Source organism: Acanthaster planci, linkage group LG02, assembly GCF_054643075.1.
Source record: "Acanthaster planci isolate LZ-2023a linkage group LG02, COTS_SCS, whole genome shotgun sequence".
NCBI lineage: Eukaryota > Metazoa > Echinodermata > Asteroidea > Valvatida > Acanthasteridae > Acanthaster > Acanthaster planci.
Window position 1 is genome coordinate 10922760 of NC_141778.1, and position 24288 is coordinate 10947047.

Below are 24288 nucleotides of genomic sequence, written 5' to 3' on the forward strand. Positions count from 1 at the left end.
AAAAATTTGAAAATGTGGATAATTGAGGGGCAGGAAAATATTCAGAGGCCGGGGATAATTAATTTGAGTCCAGGTGAATCAAGGAGAAAAATATTCTGAACTCCAGGAAAAATATTCTGAGTTCTGAGAAAATATTGGGAGTCTGGTGGAACTTTTTTTTTAAGTCTGGGAAAAATATCTGTGGCTGGGAAAACATTTAAAGGGGAGGATGTATTGAGCTCTGTAAATATTCTTGAGTGCTGGGATAAAATATTCTGAATCTTAAGAAAGCATTCTTAGTCCAGCAAAAGCTCTGAGTCTTGTGGACAATATTAATAGTCCGATGAAACATAAGTTCTTACACTGGGAAAAATATAGTGGGACAGGAAAAATATTCCAAGGGTGGAGATTTGTTTTTTTGTAGATATTCCTGGGTCTGAGATACAATAATGTGAGTCTTTGGAAAACATTCTAAGTTGGAGAAACACTTTTCTGAGTTTCTTAAAGTGTGAGAAAACATTCTAAAGTGTGAGAAAACATTCTAAAGTTAGAAAGAAAATCCAGCCCGGGGAATTATTTTGAGGCTGAGGAATTTATTTCGGCATGGCCAAAACTAATACCCAACGAATACATGTATATTCGGGGCCCTCTGGTAATTTAACTGGTTTTGTCTCCTCTCTACCTATCCTTCAAAAGCGCCAACCACAGTAATTGAAGGTAACAATTAATCTCATTGTGACCGCAAAATTTCATTTCCGGCCAGTAACCGACACTGCCTTTATTACTTAGTGATTAGGGTATCTGGCTTCAACTTTTACAACCAATGATAATTCAGAATTTGTACAGCTATTATTTCAATTGGTTTCTCATTTTCTATTTTACGTCTGGGCGATTAGTATGTTGACTGTTGAGCCTGGAGTATCAGGAGGGGGGTTGATGACCTTGGTTCGATATTAAATCTAGGAAGGCCGTTAAAAGTGTACACAGATGCCAGGGGGCAGGCCTCCTTTATGAATACAGAAATAATACACTGTAACAGAAAAATGTTTGGAGAGTGAGGGCCCTCGGTATCAACTTTTGACCTTAAAAGCCTTCGTGTATGTGGACTATCGAGACAGCTCCATGATTTTGTGTAACCTGTAGGACAAATTCAAAAGGGTTTTTTTTTTTCAACAAAAAGCGAAAGCCTTTAATAGTGAAAATTGCTGACATCAGATCAGTGTCTGTGATTCTGCCGGTGCACTGCGGCTGCCTACAAGTACCTACCTACAAGAATGCAGTCATCTATGAAAGCATCATGCAAATCTGTAGCCTTTGTTATGCAGGATCCCTAGGTAGGTTGGCGGCACCCGGGGTCGGCCAGCCGGGGTGCCGGATGATAGAGCAGGGAAACAATTATTTACTTATCATTTGCTGACATCTCTTTTCTGATATAAGCATCAGCTAAATTGTTGAGGTATTAGGGGGCTCAAAAGTCTTGATTGCCTGCATGACATCCTAGAAAGTATGCCTATTAAAGTGCTCCAAACCAAAACGTATGCAGCAGGTACAATTAATGGATATTTTTTAAGTGGTCGTTTATAACGTCTGGTCAGATGCTTATCAGTAAAGATGTGTAATTGTTTCTAAACAGTATTCCCCTTCACTTTATTTTTTGTTAGGACGTGGGACAAAGCGTCCTCTGTCATCTCCAGTGAGAGAAGTTGAGAAGCCAGACATTGAGGTGTGGGCGTTGACTGACGTTGTCTTTGTGGAAGACATACGCTCCGTTCCCATCGGCCGTGTTCTGAAAGTGAGCCATGGTCAACAGTTTGTGTCAACCTCTGGATTTATCACAATGTCAAATATGTGAATGTCTATTTTTACAGCATTCTTAATGTCACGCAAAAAAGTGTTTCTTTTGGACTAAAGAAATCAACTTTGAATAATTGCTCAGGTTGACGGAGCTTATGTGGCTGTGAAGTTTCCCTCCTTGGAACCGGTTCCTGATGCTACCAATGACTGTGATGTACCCTCTCTACTCCAAGACTGTCGCCTTCTACGCAAAGATGAACTCCAAGTATGTACACGGAAACAGAATTACCTTTTTTCCCTCCGCCAGTCCTCCTTCTCCCCTGCGAACAAATTATGGTTCCACTCCAGCAGTTTTAATTATCAGTTGTGATTTTTACAGTCGATCAACAAATGACTTTCTTCTCTTTTGTTGTGTCATTTCTGCGTCACAAAACGGCCCAGTAGACCGAATTTCTTTGTTTACGCTTGTCTTTTGTCTGTAAACAGATCGTGAAGGGTGGCGCGGCACCAAAAGTCCCCGACTGTTTCCAGCGCCTACCCAAGAAGCTGTCTTTGCCAGAAAGTGGAAAACTCTTAGCCATCTCCGTTGACTTTCAAGGTCAGTGTGGCATGAAATACTGAGGTGGGAGGGGTTGTTGAAATCAATATGAACTAGTTACATATGCTCAATGTATAACTGTTTCTGCATGTAACTGACATCCCTTGTATTGTGCAAATCTTCTGGCATTTTGGCAAAGAATGCAGCGTGAATTCTTCAAAATACTCCACTCTGTAGGGAAGGACATGTTCTTTACCAGTGAACTTTCTAGGGACATGAAGCCCCATCTAAGTTGACAGCAGATGGGCTCCGCATTTCCTCAGTCCCACAAAAGCTTCCAAAACTTCCCAGTGGAGTTTGATTTATCTGATAGGGTATATGGTCATTGAGTGTCGAAGTGTTTCAAAAATTTGTAAAACTACAGGGCTCCAGTATATGCAGACCTCATAGATTTATTGACGTTAGTCATAGTCAGTAGCCTTAGGTATCACTGGAAATAACACATATGCCTATGGAAGCCACTGGCTTGTGACTATAGCCGTTTCTCATTGACTTGTGTGCTCCACCAACGATAGCCAATATTCTTCAGAAACATCTAACCGTTATTACATTTGTATCTTGTATGATAGGAGTGCACGTCTTGGTCAACGTCCGGTCCAATCTCCTCTACCTGCTCTATGAGCTGATGTCCAGCCGACCCAGCCAAGAGAGCCCCTTCCCTACCAAGACACGCTCCTTTCTGGGCAAGTCTCCAGAGCTAATCCGCATCCACACGGGACGTGAGGTAAGGCCATTGTTCGTTTGTCGTCAGTGATAGACACATATTTTCACATGTGCCTGCACAGTTACAAGGCTTAGGTCCACCCTCTTTTGTGAGCATAATGACAAATATGCCAAGACACAATGGACCTTGCTCAATCCATGATATATTCTATGACACAAAATTTGCCAGTGGTCATGGCTGTGTTTGCACGCAGTATGCACCTGTGAATTATTTGAATGGATTTCAAGTTGGAAGTACATATAAATACCTGCATCTACCACAATTTCTTTTAAGCTTTTAGCTGTATTGCCTAGCTGTATGGCCTAGCTGTGTGGCCTAGCTGTATGGCCTAGCTGTATGGCCTAGCTGTATGGCCTAGCTGTATTGCCTGAAAGACAGATTTCACAGTTCTTTTCTAATTTCCATTTGTACACATGAAGACATATACACACAAAGCACCAACTGCAGTGTAAACATTACCAGTACATTCATATTTAAATACATAGACAATTTCTATTTTCAAGCATGCATGTATACACACAAAATGGCTAGCTACAGGAAAAGTGGACAACTTCAGTAAGAAAATTCGCTCAACTCAACAGATCATCCTCACAAATGTTTTGACAATATTTCTTGATTGACTCCAGCACTCATTGCGTACTACAAATTGAAATGTTCAGCACTGTACAGAAAATGTCTTTTGTACTAACTTGAAATAAAAATTGAAATGTCCCAGTGTAAGAAATGTTATTAAATCATACAAAATTGTTACACAGACTCCCAGAGAGTAGCATGGAAAGGGCTTCACTGCAGTTACTGTAAAAACTGAGTGTAAAACAAGCTCGTTTATTAAAGGCATATCAGCGCTTCTTACACTGTATGTATGTACATGTAATAAATTTATGTCTGTGCTGAACAAAGGTCTACTGACAAAAGTTACTGGACATCTGCAACATCTTTAACAGTCTCTTTAATCTTAATACCAGTGCATGCTTTTGACATGCACACATGCTAAACAGTGTTATATTTTAGAAGAACAGCCTTTTTGATGTATTTTACGTGGACGTACATGTACATGAAAAACAGTTCTTTGTTGTGTTAAATGTATGTAAATGCATTCAGTCTTTAACACTAATGGGGCTACATGTTCCAATTTCAGTATGATTTTACATACCCCCGAGGGAGTTATGTGTACATGTACATGCACCAGGACTTAAGATTAATTCCACTGAGGCGAGATACTTGTGTATTTTAAAGTAGGTGTATTTATGCCTACAGAGATTTGGGCTCCTTTTTCTCACGTACACATGACGGAGAGATTACCTAGTTCTTCAACCCTAGTTCTGCATGCACATGTTCATGCGTTAAGTAGTTGAACTTATACTTCTGCCTGTCCTCTAATTTCAACATGAACTGTATATTTACTGCTTGACTGTGCCATTATTGTTGGTTACAAGTACTATTACGTGAAGCTTTTATAGAGCATTTCATTATTATTTTGGCTCGCCATTTCTGAAACATTCCACATGAAACAAGTTGAAATTTGCTTTCTGCAGCCAGTAATGTATAGGAATTCACTTTGTTAGGCAGTCGTATGCTTTGTTGTCATGAGCAGGGCAGACATCATCAGCCAATGGCGTGAGTCATTTACTGTCTGACAATCTGACTCTAGTCCAGTAATATGTATGATGCCCATCTGGGTACCTGTATGGGTCACTTTCTGCTATGTAGACTCCATTGCTATATGGATTCACATCAATATTGACAATTGTAAGTGGCTTCCAAACAGGGATGTTCTTCGTCAGTGTTGGCGAGTGTTTCCTCAATGTTTGTAACCAGTTCCTCTTTCTGACGAAGGAGTTGATACTTGCCTGCATCAGCCACCTGCTGGCTGACATAGTCATAGACATGCTGAACCCACTCCACCTTGGCGGAGATTACTTGAAGTGCCTTGCAGAAATCTTTTGCTCTGGCTCGTTTCAATGTCATCAGGGTTTCCAAAACTTGATCTTCGTCTTCTGCCTCTGCATATTCACCAGCCGTCTCAATCTTTGCGACAGTGTTATCCAGGATATCTTCTGTGCGTTCACAATTCCTCTTGATGTGCTGCACAGCTGAGATGTAGTCTTGCTGTCGCTTCTCCAGCCTGGACCGGAGAATACCCAACTCCTGCCTCGCCAAGTCATCAGCTTCATCGATCTCCAGATGCTCATGTTCTAGGCTTCGGTGTGAGGTTGCTGCACACATTGCACAGATCAAAGCCTGGCAGGTTTTGCAGTAGAAGCAGCATTCATACCTCTCATGTTTCCTGCACTTTGGGACAACGGGGGGTTTCTCAGTTGTGGTTGGATCTAGTATGTCAATATGGTGGCCGGTGTGCTTTGAATCCTGTTGCATCCAGCAGTCTTGGCACAGCCTCTCCTGACAGTCGCTGCATTGGATGACTGCACTGGCCTCATCGTTGCACAGACTACAGATCACTGCACCCTGCTGAATGCGCAGCAGCTTTTTCTGGCTTGCGACTTCCTCCACCAGTGATACCATCGTGAAGTTAGGCTTCAGCCCCAATGTCCCTCTTCCAATCAGTGATGTCTTGACTCTGCAATTGGGGCAGTGTAGTTCATTGCAGGAATGGCCGCTGTTACTTCGCATGTCTTCAAGACATTGTATGCAGAATGTGTGAAGGCAGTCCAAATAGGTTGGAGATGTGAAGGTGTTAAGGCAGATATGACACTTGAGATGGTCTTGAGTTAGCATATCCAAGACTGATTCGGCTGTGATTTCCATTAGTTGCCCTTTGGGGGACTCCATTTCCTCCAAGGTTACTACAAAAAAAAATAAAATTGTATAAAATTAATGTACATTCATGTACATGTAATGATGTGTGTATCGGTATGGTGCCCAATGAGATCTTCTCAGAATGAGGTTATCTCACTTACATGTACAATGTTAATACATATTCTGCAGTTTACATCTGCAGGAAGAAAATACAAGCACACCCACCCAAGTAGACAAACCAGCAAACTGGCCAACTAAACTGACTGATGAATAAACTAATCACAAAGCAGCAATAGAACATGCAATGTATCACAGTAATAGGATTGTACCTACACAACACAGCTGTGCAGCATTTTACAACACAAATCATCATGTAACGTGCACATACATGTACACGTAACATTTATATGATAGCGGTATGTGTCTGTCCTTGTGCATGTAATACACAGATACATGTACGCTGCACAGTGCATGTACTGGACCGTATACACCTGAAAGAATATTGCACCACAAAACTTTCCAAATTAATTTCAATGTGAACTTAATGGGAGAAAAAAATACTTTGACATATTACAAGTACCTGCTTTGTTTTTGGTGAATTCCATCATGAAGGTAGCAGTCAGTGGTAGACCGGTAGGTTTAAACACAAACCCAGTCATAGGAAATTTACAGTACGAATGCAGAGTGCTAGTTGGGTGAAATGCATGTAGATCCCAAATGCCTGGCTGTTCTAGAATGCAGGGGGCTTTATATACTCAGAGTCAGTTGTACACGTCAGGCTTATAGAGACGGTGTTTCCCAGTGTACATGTACTGTCAACCTCAGTGCTGTGATTGTGCAATGGTTTGCACAGTTTGGTCTATGAGGCATGAGATTGCGCAACCTCCATAGATATGTAATGATGTACCGGTCCCCCACATGTACATATAGAGTACATACCGGGTACATGTATGTACATGTGCATGTACATGCAGGAGCCTGTATTGACCTTGTATACACAGGCTGTTTCTCATCAAGGGAATTCCCCTTGGCATGCAATGAACTCACACATGGTACAGGAATGCCTTGTGTGGCTGAATTTACAGTCCCAGTATGCTACATGTACATGTATGTGGGGATGCCAGCAGAGTGCTACTGTAAGCAGCTTAAAACCTTCCTTCTGTTTTAACTGTCAAAAACAGTCAAAAATGCCTTCCAATTGATTTCCCCCAGTACACAGACACATACATGTATGAGGAATTTGACTGATTTGGACTGATATGACAACTGTGTCAAGAATGCATCTTAGCATAGGAGGGTTAGACCTGGGTCACTGGCATAGGTTCAGACGTGTCAAATTACTCAAAAAAAGTTAAGGACCACTTTTTTCTTAACTTGTAATTTTTTTCCAGCAATGATTGGGGTCTAGTTCTTTCATTTTTTGTGTGTCGAGATGGTGTTCTCACTGGGATGAAAAATTTGTAAAAAATGTTTCAAAACGTCAAATGCACATTTCAGCAGTAAAGTATCTCATATAAAAAAGTACACAGAAAATGAGAAGTGGTCCTTAACTTTTATTGAGTAGTGTATTAAATTAACCATCTACATGTATGTACCATGTACTGGAGTTCTGAGAGATAAAAAATTTAAATTACTTATTCAAAATGTTTTTAATAAGTGGGAAATGTACACGTACATATTTAGCAATTGTTGCCTATGGTATTGGGGTCCATAGTGTTTTGTACACCCTCGAGGCCAAATGGCACTGGAGGCAAACCCTGTCACAGCAGGCAACAATTGTTTTGTTATACGTGCAGGTGTATCATGGTCATAAATTACAAAGGAGCAGTCTTATATGGACATGTTATGTATTATATGCATACATGTACACGTTATTGCAAGATAGCTTAAAACACTCTGACAAATTGAGACACTTTAGCAGCAAATTACATGTAGATTTTAAATTACAAGGAAAGTTATTGATGGTGATGTCCTTTGTTGAGCAATGTGCTTGTTTCTTTTAGGGGGGGAGGAATCTAGGATTTATGACAAATTGTCATTATTATTATTATTAACTTGTTTAATAGAGAAACCTGGGATTCATGAAGAACTGGACTTTTTGTTGACTGGTTGAATCTCAAGAAATTATTTACACCAAATTCTCTTGAAAAGTATTGACAAGATTGAACAGCAGACGAGAAGAGACGACATCAGTGTTTTACATGTATATAAACAAAAATGGTGGTGATCATAGCAGAAACAGTGATAAGAGCATACTCACGTTCCAGGATCATAGTGGGGTGCATGAACAGAACAGAAGTCTATTAACCTGCGGGTCTCTGTCATGGTCAGAGTGAAGAGAGTATCGCATGTGAACGCACAGGGGGTTTCAGTGTCCTCCCATTCAGCACATCTCCCCCAGTAATCAACATATACACTGTACGTGTACAGGTAGCACATGTACCGTCGTCGTGGCTATCCATCCTTGAACCCAAGATTACACAATTACAATGCAGTGGACACGACTCATCAACTGTGGGAAAGATCAGCGTTATCTATCAGCTTTTGAAGCCTGGCAACATCACCAGTGCACTCGATGCATAAATGATACCTACCGGTACACGCTTGAACTTGAAGCAAATCACCTGATCAATCCTTGACCAATAAAAAGTTATTGTCTATGACCTTGGTGTAACAAGACATGTCCTGTAATGCAACTCAAAAGCATACATGTTACACGCAGGATGCATGCACAGAATAATTTTTTTTAATAATGGGTACATGTACATTAGTTAAATGCAAGTTTGCAATATAAATCGCATACGTGTAAATTGAAGAGCTTAATCAGCTTGCGTAAATAAGGAAATGACGTGGCAAAATATCTGAGGTACTGTACAATACACAGACACATAAAGCAGAACAATAAAAACTCTGGCTGAGAGGTTTCAGTAGCAGCATTTTGTAATTTTTCTTTATTCTAAGAACGACTTGTACACACGCTTTACTCTCAGTACAGTAGTTATGCATGTACATGTACATGATGTATGGGTGTACATGTACATGAAACATAAACGTGTACATTCACGTGTGCGACATACTGGTTGAATATCACAGTGTTGTCATCAAATGTGTATACATGCACGTATACCGGTACTTTGGATTAAAGCCGATTAGTATTCAAGTTTTAAAACTACAGAATAATGGCAAAATAGATCCAGTACCAGTGCATGTTGCTTCTGTGAGCTAAGAGTTAAACACTACATTTTGTTTTCTCTGTATCAACGGATAATTTACATGTCCTAGTACAGCATCAAAATAATATAGATACTAGTAAATTTCTTTTGATAAAGCAAAGTGATAAGCATTGGATTTTACCAGATGAGTGACAAATACTGCACTCTCCAATTTGAAATTATATTATGCAGTTGATTAAAACATTTAATAAACTTATTGCAAACTCAAACAATGCAATAATTAATTTCACCTCCGAATCTGAGGTACCGGTATTGTGCATATGCTTTTAAGTAATTACATGTACAGTAGTTAATCCAGATTGAATAAGGTTCAAATATCTATTGATTTGTTTTGGTTCATTAATTCCCAATACTGCATTGTGCTTTCCTATTGGTGCTTTTTGAACTGGGAAGAGGGACGAATATACCATAGAGGCTTGCATTGCTTAAATACAAGCTGAAGATTGCATACAGGTGTACAAGTACTATCGATATTTACATGTAGATTTACTAGCTCTGATGGACGGAGTGCTGGAGAAGTTCCTCATCCCTAACCAAGAGAAAGGCTGAGCTGTCACCTCAGCATTGTTGATGCTATGCGTCTGGCACTCAATCAAATGGGTGGTTTGTGCCTGGAGTATGTGACCTTCATGTACATGTAAGGTGCCAGTACATATCAGGAATGGGATTGGGTCTTAGAGCTTTATTTGGACCCAGTACAGCCTTGGCCCAGGTCTAACGGGGATGGACATTTCGGTGTCATCCATGTACCATGTGTCATTACTTGAAGTCACCTGGAAATCAGCTGACTTGTAGCACTTGGCTTTTCTCACGTTGATGTAGACAATTGTTGGTAGTTCGGGAATTGGAACTGTCTTTTCAAGAATATGTCGTAGCTGCAGTACCAGTTCTTCCTTTGATCGGAGGAGGGCATATTTATCTGCTGAGCTTACCCGTTTACTGATGGTGTCACGTATGTTTTGAACCCACTCAACTTTCGTGCATGCAGCCTCCATTGCTTTGGAGTACTCGGCTGCCCTTGCTTGTGCAAATTCAGTAAGTTTGGAAAGGTATCGATCCTTGTTGGGACCTCCTGACTGCTGGATTTTGGTAGTTGCCTCAGCAATTTCGTCCTGCATCTCATTACATTTTCTCTCGATGATAGCTTTGTGTGAGATGTATTCTTGTAGACGCTTCTCAGATCTGGACAGGAGAATGCCTAACTCCTGCCTCGCTGTGTCATATGCTTGATCGATTTCCAGATGCTTGTGTTCGTGGCTGCGATGCAAGGTTGCCATGCACATCAGGCAGATAAAATCCTGGCAGGTTTGGCAGAAGTAGCAGCATTGGCTCTCCCCATGCTTGCTGCACTTTGGGACAGTGGGAGATTTCTCAGTCCAGATAAGATCCAGAACATCAGTCTTGTGGGTGGCATGGTTGGACTCCTGTTGCATCCAGCAGTCTTGGCACAGCCTCTCCCGACAGTCACTGCACAGGATGACTACATTGGCCTTGTTACACAGACTGCATGTAGGGATCATGGCCATCTGCTGAATGCACAGCATCCTTTTCTGGCTCTTGACCTCAGCCACCAGTGACGCCATTGTGAAGTTGGGTTTCAGTGCCGATATACTCCTTCCGATCAACGGTGTCTTGACTCTGCAATCAGGGCAGCCCAATTCATTGCAGGAACGCCCGTTGCTACTGCGCAGGTTTTCAAGACATTGTAGGCAGAATGTGTGCTGGCAGTCCAAAAAGGTTGGAGATTCGAAGGTGTTAAGGCAGATATGACACTTCAGAAAGTCTTGAGTTAGCATCTCCAAGACGGACCGAGCTGTGAGTTCTGTTGGATTCTGTGAGTGGGGCTCCATTTCCTCTGAGGATGAGGGAAAACAGTTAAAAATTAGAAATGATTCGTTTGTTTTTAGAGTGAATAACACATCTTGTTTGAAGTAATGTGTACAGTATGAGAAGAAGAAAAAGTTGTTGCAGCCCCCCACCTCTTCAAAAATGAACCCAAATGTTTACCAAAAAAATTTAATGAATCAACTGACAGATCTCAACACATCGGCAGAGTATACATATAAATGCCAAAGTGTACTTACATGTACATGTATATTCATTGTGATCATGAACATACATATGTAACGCAATCTAAATCTCTACACATGTAGCAGATGCTTCTAATAAATTAGTCAAACTGCTATATGTACAGGTTCAACAAAAAACAGAAAGAATTAATGCTATGTTATCATATTCAAGAAGTAATTGCAATAGATATGGGTACGGTACATACATGTACATGTACATTACCTTTGATGTATTCACCAGTTGGAATAATTTTGTACATGGGTATATCTCAGCACTCAGTAGTACAGTTACAGGTGTAACGGCTCCAGGAACCCAAGGTGTTGTGTGCTGTTTGGCTTGGTCTGTGTGAATAATGATGGCTTATATACATGTACTGTACATGTACATGTAGTGTTGGTCGGTTTTAATATAAAACTGACCTCATGCCTTCATGCAGTGGCCTGAGATCCACGCACATGTACATGTATGTATGGGGAATTTCCTATACTCTGTCCACATTGATGTGGTAATACTTTTAATAACGGGGAAGTGCTCTTCCCAGAAACAGCGGCAGCAATTGTGAAATTGCAATCTGACCCACATTGTACATACTCAGTACCACAGTGCTGGGGTTCCCCCTGCCTAATCAAAAGTGAGGCGACCAGCCTCATGACTGTCTGTGATTGGCTTTTCTTAGCCAATATTGCCCTGTGACTGGTCAAAAATGAATAATAAATGAATAACGTGGAAATCCCTGCATTTCATCCTAGGAAGCAGTAATTTCCTTAATACTTGTACATGTACCAGTATGTACATGTACATTGCATATATATGTATTTCACTGTCATTTGAAGGCCAAACATATACATGTACAGCAGAACGCTGCTATAATGAACACAACGGTGTCCACGCTAAATGTTCAGTACAGCGGTGTTCCACTGTACATGTAAGTGAAGTTACTGTGTGGAGCATTTTCCTATAATAATGCAAATGTACATGTATGTATTGTCATTTTGCATGCACAGTCTCTACCTGAGAGCAGTACTAAACTGTTGAAATCATGTGCGGCATAAAGCACTTCCAGACTGGTTTCTGTCTCTGAAAATATAAATTTAAGACAGAGGAAAGGTTAGGAACCAGTCTACAGCACCTCCCCCCCCCCCACAGAGACAACAGCGTACATGTACACGTGTACTTGCAAACATGTACATGTACGTATGTGTACGGCAGAAAAACAGCGTAAGAAATGTACGAGTAACAGTATAAAGATGAGTAACGCAATCACTGGTTGAAATGGATTGAAGCTCCTAAAAGATGGTGAAGATTCCTGTGAGCTATGTTCAATCACTAAACCTGCTGTCTGTTTCTAGTGTTTGTTTGTCCTTCCAATCTCCATTTCGAAGAAAATGTGTGTATTTGTGGCGATTCTTGCAAAGCGTAATCTTCCTTATCACCTTGCCGTGTGTGCACAGTATTGCTAAGTCCAATTGTGTGTCTCTGTGCAAGCTGATTTCTTTGAGTTCCAGGCATTGTTGGTCATCGTCTTGCATGAATATGACTGAAACTTTTTGTGGTTTTATTACAGATGTGTAAAATACAAATTGAAGCCCACACTGTAAAACCAAATTTTGACCAGCCTATTCTAGGAATAAGTAATCACAAGCATTGTATTGGCCTGATGATTTTTTTGTAATGAAGAAAACTAGGCAACAGACCGGACGTGTTTTTGATGAAACAGGTCGAGAGTATCCTACATGTAAAACATCATTTTTCATGGGAGATGTGAAATGGTTGACATCTGATGTAATACATATACATGTAGGATATGGTTTGACGCACCGTTGGTGATGCACATGTTTGCTGTCCAACGGTAATTTCCACTTTTCTATTAACCACCTCGCACTCATCGCTGCATGTACTTCAGTCACTGGAAAGTCCTGCCACAATGTGGTTCTTTCCTGTCACAAGTGCCTTCAAATGTAAAAAAAGTATTGTTGTGAAATTACTCAACATGAACTGTTAATCGATTATTAGTCAATGATATTGGTTATTTTTGGTATTATTACAGCGACTGACAGCACGCTCTGCGATTATTACCGGTAGTTCACTCACGTTGCGTCTTCGCCACTTCAAAGTGCATTGACAGTGCACAGTCGAGTGTGTAAATGCCTTCAATCGTGGACCTGTAACAATAGAGGACAATAGGGTCCACGGTTGCCGACGAGTCCTCGGTTGGAAAACGTGCACAAAACATATGGGAGGTCTTCCGAAAAAGTATGAACAAAAGAGGAACAATAGGGAGTCCACGATTGAAGGCGTTTACACACTTGCGTGAGTTACTGCTGTGTGCGCACTATTAGAACCACATGTAAACAGCGCGCACTTGCTTGCTTGGTCACGCTAGCGCCCTCTTGCGGGGGAACGTGAGACATTGATGTTCGCTACGCTGCATGCTGTTTTGTTCTACCTTATGTGACTTATTAGTCAATGTTCTGATGGAATGTTTTGTTCTTAATTCTCTGTAAAAACAAGCCCAACCTGTATAAGTAGCCCCGCTAGATTGTAAATAGAGAGTTCTGACCTTGGACCATTGGGATCTGTGCCCAGAATTAAACCAGCTGTGAAGTATAAATCTGTGTGACTGCCCTTTTATATGCCCGTTTCAACGGCAAACCTGCAACAGGACATGTACATGTATGTACAGTATGATAGTGTACCAGTGTTTGTATGCATGTACCGATATAATGTACATGTACATTTGTAACTTTGCTTGTCCAATATTGTATACATGGTCATGCATGTACACGCACCACCACTGGTACCAGTACATGTCTAAGCACTTAGGATTGCTGGTATGGTATATGGGTTATTCCAGAAATTCGGGGTTCATTTTTTTCGTGTCCCTGTCACATCTGAAAAATTATTTTAGAAGTCCAGAACACATTTTCGTGTTTCCAAGAGTGATGAATTAATGCAGATTACCTGCCAAACAAATAGTAATAGTTTGAAATCAATTCCAGTGATATTTCCATGTCAAATAACAAAGGTCAGATGTAACAGGGACACGAAAATGTCACACTTTTGGGCCCTTAATTTCTGGAATTACACATATTTCTTCATTTCCTTTCTCGGTTTCATCATTACTTTAGTTTCAAAGGAAAGATGATTTTCCTTCCTTTGCCTACACCATGCTAAAAATACTGGTCCAATGAGCCCTCTTCCCCTCTCAAGTGTCTGTGATCACAGAAAGTAAAAACATTCCTTTGTAAGATGGACAAGTGATCAATTGAAAAAAATGGCTGAATTGCCGTAAAGTTAACAAAAATCATTAGAGTTACTGTGACTGGTAAATAAAATCTTCTAATTTGACCAAGTTTAACTTTGACACAGTCAATTGCCAATAATTGCCCACCAAACCATTGATCTTCACATTGTGTGCTTTCTCTTGTTTGTCCCTAGGATTCAGTCACCATCCTGCAAGATGGCAACGGTGCCCTCTATCCCCTTGCCAAGAACGCCGTTAGTGGGATCCGCGATCCCATCTGGTTTGATCTACCACCGGCACGATGCCTAGCCCTAGGCACCCACTCCCTGGGACATGGTTTATTTGGCACTAACGTCAAGACCAAAGCTGCTGTACTGGTCCTAGCTGTAGAGGTACCGTACAAGTGTTTGTACTTGTTGGGGAATTCAAATAAGCCCTCCTCCTGAGGGCTTTCAGGCAATTTCTCTGACTGAAACAGTTACTTATTGAGTGGATATGGTCACTTGCACTTGGGAACGTGATATGGTGAGACTGTAATGGCTTCTTTGGCCATGTTTGACTCTACTGGCTATGGTTGTGAGCAACATGTGTGTTAATGCCTGCAGCCACTGGCCATTGGACTCCATTGGAGACATTGAAGTCCATGTGGACTCAAATCGGTATCAAATTGGCATACATGTAGCTGTGCTTCCCACTCTACGTCAGATCGCCCAGGTTCAAATCCCACCTGATGTACATGTATCATGTCGATTATTGGTAATCAGCACCTTTTTAAAACACATTCCTTGAAACTCATTAAGTAGAATGTACATGTACATGATGGGTAGATTTTCCTTCTTCACTTCTGGTGGGCATCCTTGCTGCATGTAGGTTTTATTCACATGCTGGGTGGGCCCTTTAGGGAAAAGGATAAAGCATCACTAGTCAAGCTTCAACAAGATTTATATAACTTCAGCTAGTCTTCATTCATGTGTTTCTGAATTTTTCAGACCCAGGGCCTGATGCCACATATACTGAGATGCGACTACGAAGCAGTGTCACACTTTCTGAGCAACCTGGAGCTGGAGACCAGTAAGTCCAGTGCACACATGGAACTATATATGAAAACTAGAGTGCTAACTTCTCATTCTCCGCGAAGAGAAAATTTGATGCCGTCCTGGGCACAGACATTTTGAATCCATGTGTGTGCTTTTAGAATGTTCATAGTTAGATAGAATGGATATCGAATAACGTATTCTAAATGCAATGCGCAATCCCTAACGTTCGATCATGGTCGTCTGATGTCGTGTGCTTGTCTTTTGATGACTGTCTTTCAATATATAAATTCAGTCCTAATTAAATATTCATTCTCTTAATTCACTCAGTATTAATTGAGTTGACAGCTCTGGAGCTGCAGCTGTTGTGCGCATCGCGTACCGATACAATCCGATTAAAAAGTCTTGGTAAAATTTTCGTGAATCGCATGCGCACACGCGTTTGCATTTTTTGGCATAAAGCGAAATGAAACTCTCATCTGATGAATGTGTGTTCAGCTTGTTTGTGTATTGGCTTTGTTGGCATATGGTTTTAGAATACAGACGCAGAAATGCAAATGCATGTATGTAGCTGTACAAAACCTGTGTGCAATTTTGAGTTTTCCATAGGTTTGTGCACAAACAAAGATGCGCCAGCATACATGTAAATCACTTTGTACATACATAAGTCACACATGTACATGTAGCTTTATGGATGCACATTGGCTTTAGTACATACATGTATACACTGTAATGTTGAAATGCTCTGTTAGTCTCAATCCAGTCTGATACTGCAAGTCTGTGCAGCCACAACTACACTTCATATCCGGTTCGTAAGTGACTTCGTCACAAAGGTGGATGGGCCACAATTTGCAGGCTCCCATCGGACGATCGCTGAAGTTGGGCGTTAACGTCCGGTACCATGGTTCCATGTAAACGGCGATCAATGCATGCAACTGTGTGTGCAGTGCATGTGCAGTAGTGACATCACACTTACGAACCGGATAGCCACTGTAGCTACATGTATTTGACAACATGCCTGTAGAACCTTGCTGAAACTTGAGGTACAAAGTGGTACGTGGTCTCCACATACGTCTTTACACAAAATTGTTGTAGTCTCAGGTAATAATTAATAGAGTTAGTGTAAACTTGGCTTTTTAACTGATATCAGGAAGTGTTTTGCCTCGTATCAAAAAGACATGGTTTATTACTGTGCCTGCACATGGCTGTCGCTTTGCTGGGGTGAATTATGTTAGTTATGTCTTTCTCAGATGCAGTTGTCAAGGAGCAGAAGTTGAAGGTCGTTCTAGCAGAGCGTTGTGATGGCAACCGTAACATCTTCCACGCCTGCATCAGCAACTGCGTCCCTATCTCCAACACAGAAACCCCAGTCACAGGTTAGTCTCTGTAGCCAATGCTTGCCATGACCTTAGCTCATTCTTACTGTATATGTAACTTGATAGCTTCTGGTAACCACATTCCAGATGTACGTTAGCATCTGCACGGGTAAGCTGGGGTTAGTTGGTTCAAGTCCCACCTGAGAGAGTTGTTGCTCTCAGAAAATAACGTACCAATCTCCCAAGGGCAAACCAAAAATCGAAATTGATATCTTCCTGTTGCAAAACTCCTACAGGTTATTTCAAACTTGGGATAACAAGTGGGTTTAGAGAGTGTGCTACAGCTGAACTGCCGTTCATTTCTAAACTGAACTCATGCGAAGCAAACCAAGCTGGTCGGTTGGGATATTGGGCATTTACGACATAGTATGAACCCTCCTATGCCAAGACGCATTCTTGACACAGTTGTCCCATCAGTCAAAATCAATCAAAAAATACTCTTGTCAGTGTACTGGGGCAGATCAACTGGAAGAAAGTTTTGACTCTCTGTGACTGTTGCAGCAAAAAGAGGGTTCATAGCACATGGAATGCATGCAGAGAGAGCAACAGAAACAAAAGTGTATAAAAAAGCTTTGCTTTATCTTCCAGGTTACTGTCATTCCGTGTATTAACATGTACACCCACTGGAAGTATGTCTGTGCTCATGTGCACATCTTCACATGTGCATTGTTCTTGTGTGATGTCTCCATGCATTACTCCGTGTATAATACATGTGAAATGTGTGTGGTCAGAATTCATTAACGGTCAACTGAGGACGTGCAGTGTGCTGCATTAGTGTGCGCGACTGCAGAATTCTCACTCCAAACATTTCTGCTGATGTATTATTCAGACCACAATTATGTGTGCCAACCACCCAGTAGCTATGCCTTTACATTCCCTATGAGGCCAGTGATGTCATGTGTAATGTAAAACACCCATTGTAATTACATGTATCGTTGTCATTCAACTGGAAGGCTAGGTCAGGACTGTTAGACTCCTGAACTTGTTTACTTATTCACATATCCTATAGTCACTTTGTTCAAGCACGGTCCAAAGACATCACTGGAAAGTGGCAAAAAACGTCAGGCAGCCAACCTTAACTGTCCTTGGAATTTAACTTCCAGTGAGTGAACTTCGGGGAAACAGTTTAGAAAAAAGTACCGTAAAATCTCGATAAGTCGAAGCCCGCTAAGTCGAAACTCCGTTTACCTCGACGTCTTTCTGTATTCCCGACAAAAGAATAGGCCTTTATGTACAATAAACTATCCGTAACTCGAAACGTCAATACCACTAAAGCCGCCTATCTCGAAGTTTTGGCTGGCCAATTAAAAAAACACACTGAAGAATGATGAATAGAAAGTGATGAAACTGATGTTCAAAACAAAATTTCCCGACCTTGTCTGAAACCAGCCTAAACCTAACCTGAGGGGTTAATTGCAGCACTAGTTTGAAATACTTTTTCTTATTCTGTCTTTTTCTTTGTTAGATGCACCACCAACTTCAGCTGAGTCTTTGACAAGTAGGGCACAGATTATTCGTAATGCTCTGCACACTTTGAATAACGCCATTGCAGGGGCTGCCATGGCCAACTCGAGCTCTGCAGCATCAAGGAGGTAAGGGCAGAGAACCGAAGGCTGTATAACCATGGTATTTAAGATGCGTGTATGAACACTCATTGGGGTCATGGGCTGGCTGGCTGACAAGATGGTTGACTGACTGACAGGATGGCTGGCTGGCTATTTGTCTTGTTGCCAACTGTGTGAGTTCATCTATGATGCTTATCTTAAGCCAGTCCTCAACCATTATCTTATACTCATCTCTCCCTCTGGCAGCATCAACTTAAGAGAGCTGATGGGCCGTGCAGCCAGTGCTGCCCGCACAGCCCGTGTAGCAAGTAGCGGGCTAGCGGCGGAGGACTTGAGAGATTCCTCTCCTCCTCCAACCCCTGGCAGTGCTATCCCGACTTTGAGCTGGCCCCCGGAACCCTCTGGCCTCTATGGAGGTACGTGGCCAGTTATCATTCGCCGGCACAGCGTGAACAGACAATAGATGGTGCTGTGAATTGTCTGGAGTTTTTTTTTAAAGCACTATGTGATCTTTGTTGACAGAATGTTCTGAAAGGTTCTTACTGAAAATGTTGCTTTAAACACAAAATCGGGCAAGAAGGCTTCAAGAATTTTAAGTGCATTGGCCCTGTAAACTAGTCTGGACCATGCTAAGTATCAATTAAATATTTCTTTCTAATAATATTTGCCAAAAATCATTTGACTGACCTTTAGTTCTGACCGAGGACACTTGAAATCTTGATGTGGTTACCTGTACCTCAGATCAAGAGGAAGACAACCTGAGCCTTGGCACCAGCGCCGCGGCAACGGCAGGCTCCACAAGCTCCCTGGCTAGCAACGCATCCTCCCTGGCCGCCTCCTTGCCCATCCCTCCCGCTTACCCAACGGCGGCCCGCCTCACCCCTGAGGAGAGGAAGAGGAACGCCCACAGCATCCTGAGGCTGCTCTGCTGTACCCCGGCACTTGTGCCTTGCATCGTGGACTTGCTGTCGGCAGAGTAAGTTTGACCTGATCCCTAATATCACAGCAAGGAGAATTCTGTTGAGTAATGACAAAAAGAGATGCATTAAACATTTGTTGTTACCTGCCACATGCCATTTAGATTGAAGAACATACTTGACGTACTGAGCACTTGGGACTCACAAAAAATCTGCACTTTTTGGTTAAAATCGAGCCTTTTTAGTTCTGAGGTATTCAAATGAATTTGTTACCGTCTGGTGTTTTCACAGAGATTTTGTTCTTTTACTTCAGGGATGCCCGCGGTGACACCCCTTTCATGGCAGCAGTTGCCTGCCAAGCCTACTCAGCTGCCCTCTCTATCTTGGATGCCATGGAGGAGATCACCCACAAGCCCCGTAGTGCTACCGCTGCAACCCCTACCCCCGCGCCCACCACCGCTAAGCCTGGCAGCACAGCCCCATGTCCTTCCAAACAGCCAACCAAGCCCAAGGCTAGCGGGGCCAGCAGCTCTGGTCCAGCTGTGGTAGAGGAGTTTAATCAAGCTGTGTTTGATCGGATGTTTTACCCTCCGGGCAGCGATCCAGACTCGTCGCCGCTCTACGTGCTCTGTTGTAACGACACGTGTAGCTTCACCTGGACTGGCACCGAGCACATCAACCAGGCAAGTTGTAGTTTCCACGTGTCTAAACTGATAAAACTTAAGGATTCCTTTATCAGTTATTTCTTACAAGAATCTATCCAACTCACCAATTTTGCTCTAAATTTTCAGGAAAACTTGTTTTACCCAACGTCAACCATTGGCATAGGTTGCACATCCACTGCTCTGCCTCTTATGCTCTGTATCCACTTGATTCCATATTCAGTTGGACAGGCTTTGATCCAGATTTTCATTATTTTGTTAATGTAGTCTTTTGATTGTAATTGTAAAGTTCAAGGAGCTGTAAATGTCTTTCATAACTATTTCCAACATCAGCAGAGTGACCACCAGCATTCACTTCCTGAGGAAGCCACGTTGCCTGGATGAAACTATTCATAACAGAAGTAATCCTTTTTCATGATGAATGCCAATTTTAACCAGTGATGTCTGTGGTGGTTTGCAGGATATCTTTGAGTGCAGGACATGTGGTCTGACTGATACCCTGTGTTGCTGTACTGAATGCGCACGGGTTTGCCATAAGGGACATGACTGCAAGTGAGTGATTAGGTACCATACTAATAGTCTATCAGCATCTCAATCTGGCTGACACAAGTTACTATTGAAGAAATTGAAGGCAGGTGTATGATTAGCATGTGTTAACTTAAGACATTGGGTAAAGAAAGGGGATTGAACATAGCCAGTGCACATATTTCATGATCGTTATTATGTGTACAGGACTGACTGAAATGGTTTGTGTCCAGTTTGTTTCATACTGCAAATCTTATCTCTTTCATCTTCTCTCCAAGACTCAAGCGGACGTCTCCAACAGCCTATTGTGACTGCTGGGAAAAGAGCGAATGCAAATCGTTGATTGCTGGCCACCTGCAGAAGCGCACGGAGCTGCTGTTTCGCCTAGTCAACGACACCCACCTGGTTACCGTGCCTAACAGCAGGTAGGTAGCATCTCAGGCAAGCCCTGCCGATTGGACTGTTTGCCAGTTTTATCAGGTAGTACAGCAGCAAAATGTCCTTTGAGGAAGTTGTTTACCAGGATCAAAGCATCATGCTCGCTAACTTTTGAGCTCTGTACATTTTGCAGCAATCAATGCAGCGAGCAGTTTGCAACATGTTATATGTTTTCTGTCTTATTGCCTGACGTTTACAAAGACTGTCATCAGTGGACTGATAATTTCTTCACCATTTTCTTTTCTTCCAAAGAGGAGAGAACATTCTGCTCTTTCTTGTGCAGTGCGTTGCTAGACAGACTGCGGAACAGCGCCAATATGGCCAGTCTAGGAACAGCAGACTGCCCAGAAAAAACAATGACTCAGGTAGGCTGCTGAAAAAGCAAATTTATGTCCGAATTTGCCATACTTCCACTGTTGACCAAAAGAGTCCTATTTAAAGCAGTATTGTTTAATGGGCTGTGTCCTTTGCATGGCTAGGATGCAAACCATCATAATGCTATGATCCTCTTATGTGGATGGAGACATCTAGGAGACATCTTGCCGAGAAACATAACATAATGACCAACAGCTGTAATTTAAGCCCCAAAGGATCAGCTTCATAACCCTAAAAGAGCCGGATTATTTTTGCCGTTGCACAGCTGGAGAAGGGAGCAAAATCTGCCCCCAAGAACTCAGCTGTCCCATGCCTAATTGTTCAGAATATTGGTGTGAATGTATATAAAGGCACTTCTTATTAGTACGGATGTGAAGTTTCAATTCAGTCTATCAAGTGAGTTTGTTGTTATGGGAATATGAGCTTGTTTGAAGTTCAAGACCACAAGCCTGCCAGCCCATGTGCATTGTGCACGACAGTGGGAAAAGTGTACATTTCTGGCTGACCTTTCTCGGAAAAAGTCTCACTGCGCGAGAACAGTATGTTCGATTTTCACAGAAATGGTGTCAAAATAAAAGAGTTACTAAGAAAACTCCCAAAGGCTCAGCTCATGAAGAAAAATGTGCTGCTGTGATATCAGAAACATGTTGAGGAAGGGTAGAATCTGCCCCCCTCCCCTGGCCATGTTAGGGTTACATTAATTTGGGATATTTCTGTTTCCTCCCCCTTGTATATGACATCAGTCCGTCACTGCCTGAGGACGCGGCATAGAACCAGCACCTGCATTCAAACCTCTGATACTCTGATAAGGAGTCACAAACCTTGAACCACTCACCCTGACTTTCATCTGTTTTGCTTTTCACCTCACAGATGTGGAAATGCCAGACCACAACTTGGAGCCGCCACGCTTCTGTCGACAGGCTCTGGAACACATCTTGCAGAACTGGCAGGCCATCCGTTCCATGATCAGAAGTGGCTGCACCAGCGATCTCAGTGTGTAAGTGAACCGCTCAGCCGTAACCCTTCCAGATCCTTCAAAATCAGCAAAGAAGTTTCAAGGATTGTTCAGGCTCAAGGAAAGCACAGCCCAGCAAGGAATGTGTCCATCATTTTTTGGCACTATGGATGACTTTATTAGGATTGAGATTCAGACGGATTGCTGACAGAAATGTCTCTTGATAGGGATAGGGTTTACCTGTTCTAAGCTATGATTGCAAACTTAGTTTAGTCAAAGCACCCAGAATATGTCAGCATGAAAATCTTCGGCAGGAGTAATTATCCTTTGAAATGTCTCAATCTGATTTTTCAGGAGCTGTGCGCCAGACTGCAGCAACCAGCCCCACACACCAATGGCAGAAGAGGAAGTCTACTTGAACAGCCAATCTGAGACCATGCGATTGGACTGGTTCACCCACACCCTCATCGTCAAATGCACCAGTGCAGTAAGCCCCCATCAGTTCCAAAGAAATTGGCTTTATCACTCCGTTAAGAGGATCGTTCAGGATTACAGCATGGTTCCTTATAACATGCCAAGATGTCAGCAGAAAGTCCAGCTGTGGGCTTAGGAAGTCTGTGCCTTTGATCTGCTGATTTTGCTCCTTTTTTTTTTATATTGTTAGGATTTGGACACACTTCTGACTACCTTGATCAAGAAGCTGACGACCACCTCCAACGCAGCTCAGAAGTCAGAGGTTGCGGATGTGGTGCGGCGATTTGTGCGATCTGTGGCCCGTGTCTTTGTTGTCTTGACTGTTGAAATGGCTCCTGGAAAGAAAAGGTATGAAGTGGGCTTATCCTTCGCTGGAAGTGGTCCAAAGCATGCAGTTCAGAAACATATCCGGAATGGTGGAATGGTTTCAACATGAGATTTAGAGCATATGGTAGGAGACATTGACTTGACCCTTTCCCCAAACCATGTATATCTTGAGAAAGCAGAACCATAACAAGTTGCTTGCCGGGGCCTTTTCAAGATTTTCCATTTTCGAAATTCTTCAAAAATTCATCCTTTCATTGAATGGCCGTTTATACCCACATGAAGGACTCTTTGGGACTACTCTAAAGCTGACAGTTAACTTTCATTGGCTTTTGAATATTTCATACAGGCCTGCAGCCTTTGAAAAAGAGCCCAGATTGTGCGGTGTTACATAAGATTCTTTTGTTCCCGAAACCGGCACACTGCACTGCTGACCTCTTTTCAATAGGGGCCAGATTAGGGTGCAGCGGTGCTGTGTGGCTCATCGCTGCGGTGGTGGAGAGCTTTTGTCGCCGGTGGTAATCCACTTGCTCTAAATGCCTCAAACCATGGTATACTGTTTCAAAACAAGGCTGGATTATCTCCACAATTGAAAGCGAAAAAATGTTGGTAATGCCCAGCAGCTCAGTCTTTTGTGCTGAGCATGGTCTTTTGTTATAAGGCCCAACTCTTCTGTCCCAGTTCCGGGCTCCTTAGCTCTGCATATAAAGCCTATGTACTCGAAAATGGGTCGAAGGAAGTGGTTTACCCTAACAGTCCCAAATCCTCCAATTTCGATACAATTTTACATACACCCTAGGGGGTTGGGGTTAATATATGTTTTTTAAATTCTAAATAAAAAAATGTATTTATTGAATATGTTCATCTTTGCCCCCCAAAAATCTTAGCTTTCTTTACAGCATTGAGTATGTTTGATTTTATTTGACCCCTCCTGTGTTACAGCTCGGAGGCAGTGTTGCGCTGCAAGCGCGTCTTCCAAGCCCTCATCCACCAGTCAGTCGGGGAGCTCTGTGAGATTGCGGAGTCCCTCATCGCACCAGTCCGCATGGGCATCACGCGGCCCACTGCCCCCTTTGCACTCTTCAGTAGTCACGCTGATGCCGTACAGGTGGGACTTTTCACACAGAAATTCTAGATCTTGACATAGGAGATCCAATCCAAGGGATGGATTCGTACATTTCACACTTGGAAATGAAACAAAGATCCAAAGAAAAAAATGCTCAATAAACATAACCATAAAGAAT

The 24288-nt window shown here is 42.2% G+C and overlaps 3 protein-coding genes across 4 annotated transcripts in view; 1 reads left to right on the forward strand and 2 right to left on the reverse strand.

Annotated features, from left to right (window-relative positions):
- ubr5 (ubiquitin protein ligase E3 component n-recognin 5) overlaps window positions 1-24288 on the forward strand; it is a 60009-nt gene that overhangs the window by 21884 nt on the left and 13837 nt on the right. For both annotated transcript variants that reach the window (XM_022233036.2, XM_022233035.2), the window contains 18 exons: window positions 1641-1771; window positions 1916-2038; window positions 2260-2371; window positions 2941-3095; window positions 14594-14791; window positions 15389-15470; window positions 16684-16809; window positions 18275-18401; window positions 18621-18790; window positions 19116-19350; window positions 19605-19974; window positions 20414-20505; window positions 20757-20903; window positions 21169-21281; window positions 22162-22288; window positions 22601-22733; window positions 22911-23068; window positions 23987-24152. In XM_022233036.2, the coding sequence (XP_022088728.2) occupies window positions 1641-1771; window positions 1916-2038; window positions 2260-2371; window positions 2941-3095; window positions 14594-14791; window positions 15389-15470; window positions 16684-16809; window positions 18275-18401; window positions 18621-18790; window positions 19116-19350; window positions 19605-19974; window positions 20414-20505; window positions 20757-20903; window positions 21169-21281; window positions 22162-22288; window positions 22601-22733; window positions 22911-23068; window positions 23987-24152 (2765 nt within the window). The remainder of the gene's footprint in view (window positions 1-1640; window positions 1772-1915; window positions 2039-2259; window positions 2372-2940; window positions 3096-14593; window positions 14792-15388; window positions 15471-16683; window positions 16810-18274; window positions 18402-18620; window positions 18791-19115; window positions 19351-19604; window positions 19975-20413; window positions 20506-20756; window positions 20904-21168; window positions 21282-22161; window positions 22289-22600; window positions 22734-22910; window positions 23069-23986; window positions 24153-24288) is intronic.
- LOC110978221 (E3 ubiquitin-protein ligase Midline-1-like) lies at window positions 3218-6637 on the reverse strand. Its single transcript, XM_022233039.2, has 2 exons — window positions 6433-6637; window positions 3218-5899 (listed from the first exon to the last, which is right to left on the reverse strand). Exons 1-2 carry the CDS (start codon window positions 6509-6511, stop codon window positions 4830-4832), a joined length of 1149 nt encoding a protein of 382 aa, XP_022088731.2. The 5' UTR covers window positions 6512-6637; the 3' UTR covers window positions 3218-4829.
- LOC110978220 (E3 ubiquitin-protein ligase TRIM56-like) lies at window positions 8775-11683 on the reverse strand. Its single transcript, XM_022233038.2, has 2 exons — window positions 11378-11683; window positions 8775-10940 (listed from the first exon to the last, which is right to left on the reverse strand). Exons 1-2 carry the CDS (start codon window positions 11412-11414, stop codon window positions 9760-9762), a joined length of 1218 nt encoding a protein of 405 aa, XP_022088730.2. The 5' UTR covers window positions 11415-11683; the 3' UTR covers window positions 8775-9759.